At 37.8% G+C, this 12,279-nt stretch overlaps 1 protein-coding gene across 1 annotated transcript in view; it reads right to left on the bottom strand.

Annotated features, from left to right (window-relative positions):
* Positions 1-12,279, bottom strand: part of LOC142340404 (uncharacterized) — a 141,283-nt gene that overhangs the window by 115,364 nt on the left and 13,640 nt on the right. The window contains exons 3-7 of the mRNA XM_075390982.1: positions 8,090-8,228; positions 4,521-4,674; positions 3,757-3,852; positions 1,314-1,350; positions 673-857 (exon numbers count right to left, since the gene is read on the bottom strand). Of these exons, the coding sequence (XP_075247097.1) occupies positions 673-857; positions 1,314-1,350; positions 3,757-3,852; positions 4,521-4,674; positions 8,090-8,228 (611 nt within the window). The remainder of the gene's footprint in view (positions 1-672; positions 858-1,313; positions 1,351-3,756; positions 3,853-4,520; positions 4,675-8,089; positions 8,229-12,279) is intronic.

Raw genomic sequence — 12,279 nt, forward strand, 5'->3', positions numbered from 1 at the left:
GAAACAAGAGATGATGTCTCTCTGACAAAAAGAGCTGTTCTGGGTCACAATTTTTAAAGCACAGTGGATATAACTCTACATAAATTATACTTGTGTGATAACGAACTGTGGATTACTCAAAAACTGGTACATGGGTAGAAGGAAGTCTTTAAAACAGGCTCGATTCCGACAAGTAAAGTGTCTGAAAGGCAGCAATATGATTATCATAAAGTAAACAGATTACTTCCAGTCTAATTACTAGAATTACAGTGTCTTTTCATAATCTAATGGCCTGGATGTATTGCGTTGACAACGTCAATGCCAGCCCCAATGCATCGTCACAAGCCTGACGCATTTAGTTCTTCACTCTACGATTTTTCATCTGAATTTTTTATTCTTGAGGGCGTTGTTTTAAACAAAATCTTTAATGTTTAATGTGAAAAATGCAGAGAAATAAAAAAAAACTCCGTGAATACAGCTTTCTACTTCAATATGCATTTCAATTCCATTTTTTTTAAATTTATAAATGATACCCATTCCAGCGTTTGACTAAAATAGCGTTCAATTGGAAGGTTTTGCACAAAAGTTATCGAATGCAGTTCCAGCTTTCCTCAGATTCTCCAAAAATTAAGCTATTTTGTAGCGTAAAATTTTTTGCAAAAAAGTGCTCGAGAAAATTTAAAAAAGGCCTACCTCTTCTGATATTCTGTCGATAGAGGACAGTCTGTTGTTCATAATATGGACCCTGCTGTCCAGATGTACATGGAGTGAGGAGGTTGTTCTCTTCATGTGAACAACATCGAAACCCCCTCCCTTTCCACTTCTCTCCCCCTGAGATGAGGTTGCCAGGGGTCTCAATTGAGAAGCCTCATGAACAACTAGAATATGGAGCGACAAAAATTCAATTTGCTTGTATAACAAGCTACTCTTCTTCAAATCATCTCTTATTTGGCAGAATTTGTCAAGGTACGTATAAAAACATAAACCGACTAACGACCAACGAATTGCTTTCAAACGACCGACAATTAGGGCGATTTAATTTAGAGGGGGAGTGGGTGAAGCCTAGATAGCTTTATGAGTCCAAAAAGCTTAAAAATCAAGAAATCAAGCTTGCAAAAGGTCACTAGAGAGCAAAGAATGTTCTAGAACAAAAGAGTAAGAACGATAAAGCATACAAATTTTTGCATAAAAATACACTCATTTTTACAACAATTGCTTCAAATTTTGATCGAGAGATATTACCAAAGTTAGATAGGAAAGAAACCGTTCGTCTTATTTTTCTTCTGTTTTCCATTCCTTTCAGATTCTAAACACAACTTATAGAATCGACTTACAGAATCCAGAGCTTGATGGAAGACTTTGAAATGCGCCCTAAATGAAAAGCAGTTGGAGAAATGTTTACATCTGATCATTAAAATGGTTCTAATAGAAGATAAGTCTCCAGCTAAAAAAATGATTTCTCCTCAAAACATTTAACAAGCATTCTAGAACATTTACTGAAGTCCATAAAAAGTTTCTATAGTTCAGTTCAGAAATCGTCGTTTATAAACGTAAGAAAATCGACGGTATGTTTGGTGCCGTCGGTATGATTGGTATGTTTGATTTTTAAACCTAAGGAATCATTGCTATGTTCGATTTTAAACGTAATAAATCGCAGGTATATTCAGTTTCTTATATTCAGTATGTTTGGTTTCTAGATTTGGCATAGTCTGTTTCAAACGTAGCAAACCATTGGTAGGGTTGGTTTAAAAACGCAAGAAATTATGAGAAAATGATTTATGTCCTGCTTTCTCCTAATCATAACAAGACTCAGTGAGTGTAACATAATGAACTGAATCCCCATCAATGTTTAAGAAATCTGTTAAAGTTTCAATTGAAAAACAAACAAAAAATTCATACATATTCAACTAGTTGAATATGTAAATGATCTAAGGAAGAAAATCAAACAATTTTCAATTTTTGAACTCTACATTATAAACAAAAGAATAAAAAAATGCATAGAAAAAACCGACGATTTTTTTACGTTTGCAACCAAACATACCGAATCTAAAAACAGAACATACCAAATCTAAGAAACCGAACATACCGAACCGAAAGGACCGAACATGCCAAACATTTTTTGCGTCGTTTTACTTCAGTCCCCTGGACTAGGGTGGGAGTATAAAAACCATCTACAACAGACGAATCAACCCAACTACAACAACAACAACAGCTACAAAATTACCGTCTACAACCCAACAGTTACAAGATTCAACAAGAAGCAACTTCAACGCCAGCTGCAAAGAGGCCAAAGCCAAGCGACATCCTGTTCATGAAGACCCTCTCAGCTATCCAAAGCGCGCGTCCAAAAACTTTGTCTTCTACCTATAGCAACAAGTACGCTAAGGACCATAGCTTTGAGATAGTTGGAGTAAGGCTGGAAAAGAACCTGGACGATGTCAAAGCAGCAATCAACAAGACCTACCCGGCGAAGATGAGTCTAGTGCGAATCAAAAGCCGAGCTACTCAAAAGCCAATCCGGCTAGTGAGAGCCTTAACAAGATGCGAGACCACGAAGACCCTTCTGATCGAGCGCGGCCTGATTATCGGGCTCACCCATCACCGATGCGAGGAGTCAAGACAAGTCCAGCCCTCTTCTCCTCCTCCTCCCAGACGTGATGTGGTGATACAGTGCTATCAGCGCCAATGATTTGGTCACAGGGCGAACGCTTGCTACCAAGAAGCCAGAAGCATCAGAAGTGGAGGCAACCACAAACTAGCTGAATGCACTGTCCCCCGAGATAAACCGAAATGCGCCAACTGCAATGGAGACCACGCTGCCAGCTACAAGGGTTGCAGCAAATACCAAGACGAGCTGTCAGCAATTCGGCCCCTCACAGTGAGAGACCTACCTGAAATCCTCGCAACCGCCACCCAAATTGTAGCCGATGCCGTCATTCATGCCAAGACCACCCGGTACACTGACTTCGACCGCAGCGAGTTCCGCCAAGAATGCAAAGACAGACAAGACCACCACTACTCCAATCTACTCCGCAAGCTCCTCAAAGTGCCTCCTGAACCCAACGAGCAAGACGATCTAGACTGCGACATGCCACTCAATGAATAAGACCACAACTACAGCAATCAAAGACAACAACTACTGCTACTGAATCCACTACTGCGACACAGGGACTTAAGAGAGCTGGGAACTCAGAGCTCAAGAAGTTCCTGCTCAGACGAGCGAAACAAACATCATCATCATCATCATCATCTCCTGGACTGGGGTGGGGGTATAGTACAGCTAACTTTTTGGACAATCTGTTGTTTGGTTGAAAATTGATTTTCTAGTTCGTACGCGCCTAACAATTAGTTAGGGTCAGAAAAATATTTTCAGAGCCGCTTCAACATCCAGTACTGACTCTTCACGATTTCAGAATAGTTTCCGTCAACTTATTAAAAAGAACTAATGTAATTTCAGAAAATTTGTCATATACTTTGGTAATCAGATAATAGCTTGTGTTCTCTTTGAAAAATACCAAAAGTCACAATCATTTTTCTCTGAATTTCACAATGAATCACTCTAAAATTTTTTCTGTCTGAATCGGAGGATATCGGAGCCAAATGTGATTTGAACAGACTATGAATCAGTCAGTACTGATTACTTTCTAGAAAAGAGTGTGCTTCAGTCCTGAAATATTCTGAAAGTTGCGGGCAGATGGTTTCTATTTAACCTATATTTGCGCAATAATTTTTACACCTTCGTAACCATTTAAAATGAGGACCTAAAAGGTGTAATACCTTTACTGTGAATACTCGGAAAGCACACTTGACAAGTCCTTTACCACTGTCAGGGATGTCTATAGTCATTCCAGAGGGATTGTTGGTTTTACCCACCTAAACAACTACAGCTGTTTCTCAAGTTCGTACTCACAGTGTTACTGAATTTTAGTTTGGTGAGATCAAGCGATTTGATTCCTGGTGACAGGAAATGGAAGCTCTCGACAAGTTTGTTCAAACATGAATTATCTTACCAAAAACGAAAAAATATTATTTTATCATTTAATGCTGGATCTGTTTTTTTTGAGGGACATTTCCGCGAGTTATTTACTTCTTGCCCCCAAAAATGCATAAACTATGCAAAGAATTGCAGAAAAATTGCAAAAAATCTGCAAAAACTGACCAAAGCATGCTTGGTCTCGTTTGGTCATGTCAAATTCCGCTCATTTCCTGCATTTTTTATTCCGATCAAATTCCTCTCATTTCTTGCATTTTTTTTCCGCTCAAATTCCGCTCATTCCTTGCATTTTTTGTTCCGCTCAAATTCCGCTCATTTCTTGCATTTTTTTTTTATCGATTCCGCTCATTCCGGTCAAATTCCGCTCATTCCGGTCATCTCTTGCATTTTTTTGAGCGGAATTTGAGCGGACTCCTCGACTTGGGCAGGGATCCTCTTTTAATCATTTAAGTGATTACCACCTGGTAGTATATTTTTAAATCAAAGACTATCTAACGATAACAAGTTTCTTATCAGAAAGAATTTGATTTCAATTTAAAAAGCTGGCCTCTATCCAAGTGTCGGTGGTGTCGAAGTCTGGACTTTGGATCAGCAACTGGACATGGTAGAAAGTTTCATCATTTTCAGGTGGCAACATGGGCACTCGTTCCTCGTCATCTGAGGATTCCTCTACAATACCTGATTGGCCTTGAGTGGCCGACCTGAAGCATAAGTTGTTTTGTTATTGAATGTGAATGAACTTCAAGTTGTTACTTTTCACTCAATTAACTGTAACTGTTTCTGGTTTAATAACTGTATCTGTTTTTTTATTAATCAGCTGTAAGCAAAATTGTGGAACGAAAGATTGATATAACCAGAATTTTCAGACTGGAAGTGTAGCAAAAAGTGGTAAACGCGAGGCTCAGAAAAAGTCACTGATTGATACTCAGACATGTTGTCTTGAGTTTAAAAAAACTTCCAACCCTTTAAAACGGCCATGGAAAAATGCTGTTGTCAGGGGTTAAGCTGAATGTTGAACAAAAACGTCTGGTCATTTTTTTATTTATTTTTTCAACAGCTGTTGTATAAAAGTAACAGTAAAATATAAATTTACAATAGCTTCAGATTTAACAACTGGATGGATCACCAAAGAGTTCCACCGAAGAGTTCACGGAAGTTCCACTCATCAAACGGGGATCCCAGAACAATCAAAATTGATTTTGGGTGACCTCCTAGTAAAGCAAATCAAAAATAGCTCTATTATCGAAGATATAATTATCTGTGAAGTTCTTGATAAAAATTTTAAATTGGGGTTGTGTTGTTTTTTTTGACGTTTGGAGGAATTAACTTATTACTCATTAAAAATTTGCTACCCATCGTAAGTTTTCGCGTGGGTAGTTTTTCCAACTTTTTTAGTTTTAAAACTAATTGTTGGTAAAATATTGGCAGCTGTTCGTCTCAACACAATGCATTTCATCTAAATCTAAGTGTTGCATAGGTGAGTCGTCCCTAATCTGGTTAAAAACTTACTTAAAAAGATGTGCTGCATAGAGTTCGTAGACGGAACAGATTTTGTATTTGATAACTTCCTCTTGTGTCCAATCACAAAAATTTCCTTAGAATTGTTCTTAAAAAAATCCGTTTTTGTATAATGTGTATTGTTTCTAAGTCACTTTTCGAGGCACTGTCATAAATCAAAATTCCGTATTCGATAATTGATTTAGCATATGCATCATAAAAAATCGAAAGCTGCCTTTTGCTGAAATAGTCTCTGGTTTTGTATAGTATGTAATTGAATTTTCGCAACTTGTTAGCGACTTTCTCTATGTGACTTTTAAGGTAAGATTTTCCTCAATAATAATACCAAAGTATTTTGTTTCCAAGATGTTTTCAATTTTTCGTGATGCATAGGTAATTGTAGAGAGTTGATTGTTGCCAAAAAAACCAAATTGGGTTTATCTGGATTAATGCCTAAAGCATTTTCGCGAAACCGTTCTTCACTTTGTTTGATCGAGTCTAGAAATTCATGTTTAGGCTATTAAAAATTGTAGTATCGTCTGCATAGAGTACTGAGTCAGATTCGCCAATATTTGCGGGCAAATCATTTATGTTGATAAGAAACAAAAGGGGTCCCAAAACGAATCTCTGTGGAACACCATATGTTATCATTTTTTTCTCGGACCAACATCTATCAACTTCAACGAACTGATACCTGTTTGCTAGATAACTTTTGATAGGATTCAGAAATTTCCCTTGAAAACCACAAAACTCTAATTTAGGTATCAGTCTTTCAAGCTTAACAGTATCAAATGCTTTGCTTAGATCAATAAAACAGGCCTGACTTGCTAGTTTATTATCCATGTTTTTGCGCAATTTTTCAGTAAAATCTATCAAGGCATGAACACATGAATGTTTTGGTCAAAATTTGTAATGTTTTTCACTAAGTATTTTGTTTTTGCGCAGGAAAGACATCATTCTGTTGAATAAAATTTTCTCAAAAACCTTGTCTATAGAAGGCAGTAAACTGATAGGTCTATGATTACTCGGATCAAGAATTGAGTCATTTTCATGAATTGGAAATACGCGTGCAACTTTAAGCGCCTCTCTATAGTGTTCTTCAGAGTAATATTGGTTGAAAACTTCCGTCAGTGGTTGACTTATTACGAATAGTGCTTTTTTCAGTGTTATGTTACTTAACCCATCATGACCAACGGTTTTGCTGTTTTTCTAATTTTTAATTGCAGTTGAAGTTTCGTTAACCGTCACGGGGTTAAAAACAAATGTTTTTTCAACTCTAGTAGATTTGATTTCTAAATTTTCTCCAAACTTAATTGCCAACTTTTTACCTATCTCTGAAAAAAAAACTTTGAAATCATCCGCTGTAAGTTTACAGGATGTGTTCTGCCGGGGTTTTAACCAAAAATTTCTCAGTATTGAGAAAATTTTTTCGAATTTTTCCCATAATGATTGTTTTTTATCATAAAAAGCAATTATTGCATTTCTTTTTGTCTTATAACATATGTTTCTTTGTGTTTTATATTTTTCCCAATTTTCCGTGGCTGGATGTTTGATCCATTTTTTGGAGAGTTGGTTTTTTTTCTGTCTTTGCTTTTGACATTCTTTATTAATCCAAGATTTTTTCAAAAAATTGATCTTTTTGTATGGCGCAAATCTATCCAAAGCTACATGAAAACTTTATGTTATTGTTTGCAATTTCTTATCAATTGAATTTCTTATCAAATAGATTTTTTATTAAAAAAATAATTTTTTATAAAAACGTATAATTTCGAACCCATGTTCTAATTTTCTTATTTTGTGCATCCATGTCAGAGGGACAAATCTTTTCATCTAAGAGAGTTGAAATTGGAAAATGATCAATTATGTTGCTTTCAATTGTTTTTTTTTCATAGTGAAATTTGCTAATTATATGATCAATGCAGGTACTCTCAGGTACTTGTTCAAGTAAATCATCAAACAAAACGAAGAAATCGGAGTTTTTTGTTGATGGTGGTCAAAACATGATGTGGAAGATTAATTTAAATTTATTTTGGGTATTTGTAAGTTTAGTAGAAAATTTTCAAGTTTTCTCTCTTTTTTTAACAGTGAACTGTTCGCCTGTAAAATCATCGCGTACAAAAAATGCCCGACCACCTCATTTTTTAGATTCTCTATTTTCTGTGATAAGTAGTAAATATCCGTCAAATTTATAAGAGTCAATAGGATAATTGTCTGTTAACCAAGTTTTGCATAATCCTATTGCAATTGGCTTAGTTTTGAATTTTTCGACTAGACAGCAGAGTTGGTCATGATGGTTACGTAGAGATCGTGTGTTTAAAATAAATATTGATTGCTTTTCGATGTCTCCCAATTAATGTATTTTAATCATAACAGAAAGCGAAAGTTAGTACAGTATCGTTGAAAGCTAGCCCAGCAACACCGTCTGATCAAACTGAACTGCTGTTAATTTTGAAGATTCGCATGGAGTTTTCCGGTGTGGAGAGTTACTCTGTAGGCCTTTAAAGAAATCCAACATTTTTGATCAACATTAATCATTCCTTTAAGTTGATCCATGAGAGAGGAATCTGCCACGGGACTGTTTTTAGGTAAGCAACGTTTGGACGGCCTGAAGTGTGTAACCTGATTGTTACTGAAAGTAAAGCACTGAACATCATTAACATTTGATGTTGTCCCACTGTTGTATCTGATATGGTGCTTTCAGTCCCCAATTTCTGACTTGGTTGAATAATTCTGGATTTCGGAACCAGGATACCTTTTCCTGATAATTCATTAATATCTTTTTTACTCACAATAGTGTGAAAATCGATGTTATTTTTACCTTTTTTAAATACAAACTGGTTCTGAGTTATTCGTAGAAACTCGAAATCCTAGATCAATCGCATACATAAAAAAATTCGTTGTCAACTTTGGTTAAGCGTTCACCCATATATACAGATTCATGGTTATGATGGTTTCGGAAATTTCTTAATATTTTTTTTGGCCCCCAATTCGATCTTTTAAATCAAAAATATTGAACTTAGCTATAATGGGCAGTGGTTGTCGAGGGTTCCTGACAGCTCCCAGCTAGTGACATGCAACCAAATCCCGATGGCCCATTGATACTCCCAGCGCGTTGTTGATAAAGTAAATCACGTCATCAGTAACATTTGTGTGGGTTATAAGTGGTAAATTCCGAAAAATAAGACAGTCTGTGCATTGGTAACGCTCATTATCATTAACTTTTTGTTTTAGTTATTGTACTTCACTTTGTAGGTATTGTATTTGGGTCTTTTCGTCATTAAGATCTTTGCAATTAAGCTGATGTAGCGTTGTAACAGGGGAAGAATCATCGCCAAGAGAATCTAGACGCGTTTCGTAGTTCATTTTTTTTGTCAAGCGGAATTCAGTTTAAAGCAATAGCAATAGCGTGCTGTGCGAGCCAACTGCTTTCTAGCTGTTCAGTTTGCCGTTTTTTGTCATAAGTCTGGAAACCGTCTGATCGTTACGTTGAATAGCCCAACAATAAATAAATAGGCTACCAATATTAACCAGGATTCTGAGCTTCTTTCTGCAATGGTTTAAAACTGAATCACAGGCCAGACGACATGGAATTTCCCTGTCTGGCCGCTTCTTAGTAGTCATACAAAGATGTCAAACAAAGCATAAAAATTTTACTTATACGATCCTTGTACGGCTTCAAAGAAATCATAGTTGATCCTTATGTGAAACCAAATAAATCATAATTGATGATTGTGACAGTTCAGTGGAATAACGCATATGAGAAGGCCTAATCCGTTGAGAAACGCTGAAACGAGTTAATAAGTTACTTGCATGAAATTTTTCATAACTCCTGTACATCATGGTACAAAAAAACTACGTGCAACTAGCCAACTACTAAAAAGTGCCACGAAGATCAAATATTAAATTTCATTGAGTGCAAATCAGCTCTCTGGTAACAGATTTTTACCCTTTTAGTTATATAAATATCTATTAGATGGTTTGTACAGTTTTCACAGAAATTTCTAACGATCTGAGTCAAATTTCTGACTTTTTCCTTCCCAGTTTTCCCGAAGAATTTTGTTCTGGTAATTGTTGCTTTAAATTTTCCCATGAATTTTAAATTGAATTCAAATAGGGACTATATTTTTTTATCCTTTGCACTACCCTACCAACCGCTCTTATTCTTTGAAGAAATTGATCACAATTGATCAAAATCGCAAATGAGCATCATCTTGTTGAAACATAAAGTATTCAAAATGAAATTCTTCTCCGTGATTTCACTTACGGAGAACTATACTCAAACAATACTCAAACCTTTAACTTGTTTGAGCAGTTATTAAACAGTTGAACGTTCCATCCTTAACCACCCTTCCATCAGATTGTGTTGCACCCCGAAACATAAGTGATCGCTTGTCCGAACTTGATTTTCGTGTTTTTTGTCTATAAATCTTGTTCCAGTTCTTCGAAGAGTTTTCTTATTTCCTTCACCGGAGACAACCATAGCGTGTTTTAATATTTTATGCACAAAAGTTGTTTACTAGATCTTGATTTTAAGATGCATATTTTTTTCATGAAATTTGGACATACGTATCAAACAGCGTGGCAAACAGTAAAAGAACGAAGCAGCTTAACCATACTTTCTGTGTAAGCAGAGGGAACGAGAATAAAACTGGTTAATAATTTCAAATCTTCACGGCTTTTTTCATGCATTAGCGCAAATCAAACAGTGTTGATTGCTTATTTTGGAATCCGTAACTTAGGGCATAACGGTTTAATCTTTTTCGGATTAATATTCATTTTTCGTTTGATCCAAATCTGACAACTGAGATAAAACACTGAACATAAACCGACAAATGTCGGAAGAATTGCTCTTGAACGACAGGCGAGGCAATTTTATTAATGGTCTTTAGTTAGATCATTTTTTCTTTATGGGTGCAAAAAACCTTGACCCCGCCGGGATTCGAACCACTGACCTCCAGATCCATGGCCACCCACCCTAACCACAGCGCTACAAGTCACTAAAATTTCCTGTGCTGCAACGGGTTTTATATTAGTAACAAGTTTTACTTCGGAGCACCAGAAATCACTCAAAAACAATGAACGAAAGCCTGAAAAAGTCAATTGAGAAGTCAAAGAATGTTCTAGACGAAAATTGCAAAAAATGTCAAGCAAAAAATTTGCATAAAAAACATAGCCGGTAGAAAACCGGAAAAGACTCGGATCGTCGTGAATTATAATCTCCTAATCATACTGAAATCAGGACATCAAAAGAGACAAGAGAAAAAAAACAAAAGTTGCCCAACAAACCACATTAAAATTGGAGCTAGTTGGGGTGGTTGCGTAGATAGGTCGGGGAGGTGGGTAGTGCTGGGGTAGTTGGGGGGGGGGTAGTTAGGTGAAGGGAGGGGGTAGTTTGGGGGTAGGGGTAGGTGGGGGGAAGTTGGGGGGGGGGGGTTGTGCGGGGTGCGGTGGTGGTGGTGGTGGTGGTGGTGGTGGGGGTGGGGGGGGGGGTAGCTAGGTGGTGGTTGGTGTTTGTGCGGTGTAGTTTAGATAATTAGGGCTGACTTTTATAGGAATGAAAAATCTTAAAATGACCTCTTCACTTTGAACATTGCCAGCAGTTCCTAATTACTACCTTTTTACAAACGAAGCTACTGTTTCAAGTCCAATGTTAGAAAACAGAAGTCAACAATCAAAAACGGAGGTAAATGCTCAAACAGAAAGTAGTCAAAATTCTAGTCATGAACAAAATTGCTTTCTGCTAAAACAAACATAGCCGGTAGAATACCGGAAACGACACGAATCGTCGTGCATTATAATCTCTAACCTAACCTTACCAAAATCAGAAAATCAAATGAGACAAGAAATAAAAGAAGTAGCCCAACAAACCACAATAAAGTGTTTCAAAAATACCGACAATTTTTTAGGTGCGGGGGAGATAGAAGGGGTGGGTGGGTAGATAGGCTGGGGAGGTGGGTAGTGCTGGGGTAGTTGGGGGGGAGGTAGGTGGGGATAGTTAGGTGACTGGAGAAGGTCGTTTCGGGGTTAGGTGGTGGGGTGTAAGTTAGGGCGGGGAGGAGGGGGATAGCTAGGTGGGGGGGTAGGTAGGTGGGTGGGTAGATAGGTTGGGGAGGTGGGTATTGCTGGGGTAGTTGGGGGGGGGTTAGGTGGGGGTAGCTAGGTGAAGGGAGGGGTAGGGGGTAAGTGGGGGTAAGTTGGTGGGGGGGGGGGGGGTAAATAGGTGGTGGGGGGGGGGGGGCGGGGGTTGTGCGGTGTAGTTTAGATAATTAGGGGTGACTTATATAGGAACGAAAAATCTCAAAATGACCTCTTCACATTGAACATTACCAGCAGTTCCTAATTACTGTACAATACCAACGAAGCTAATGTTAAAGTCCAATGTTCGAAAACAGAAGTCAACAATCAAACACGAATGTAAATGCTCAGACAGAAAGAAGTCAAATTTCGAGTCATTAACAAAACTGCTTTCTGCTAAAACAAAAATACACGATAGAATACCGGAAACGACTAGAATCGTCGTGCATTATAATCTCTAACCTAAACTTACCAAAAACAGAACATCGAATTAGACAAGAGAGAAAAAAGGTAGCCCAACAAACCACATTAAGGTGTTTTAAAAATACCGACAATTTTTTATGTGCGGGGGAGCTAGAAGGGGTGGGTGGGTAGATAGGCTGGGGAGGTGTGTATTGCTGGGGTAGTTGGGGGGGGGGGGCAGGGGGTAGTTAGGTGAAGGGAGGGGGTAGTTTGGGGGGTAGGGGTAGGTGGGGGAAGTTGGGGGGGGGGTTGCGGGGTGCGGTGGGTGGTGG

This window comes from Convolutriloba macropyga, chromosome 5 (genome assembly GCF_964194025.1).
Source record: "Convolutriloba macropyga chromosome 5, txConMacr16.3, whole genome shotgun sequence".
NCBI classification, from domain to species: domain Eukaryota; kingdom Metazoa; phylum Xenacoelomorpha; order Acoela; family Convolutidae; genus Convolutriloba; species Convolutriloba macropyga.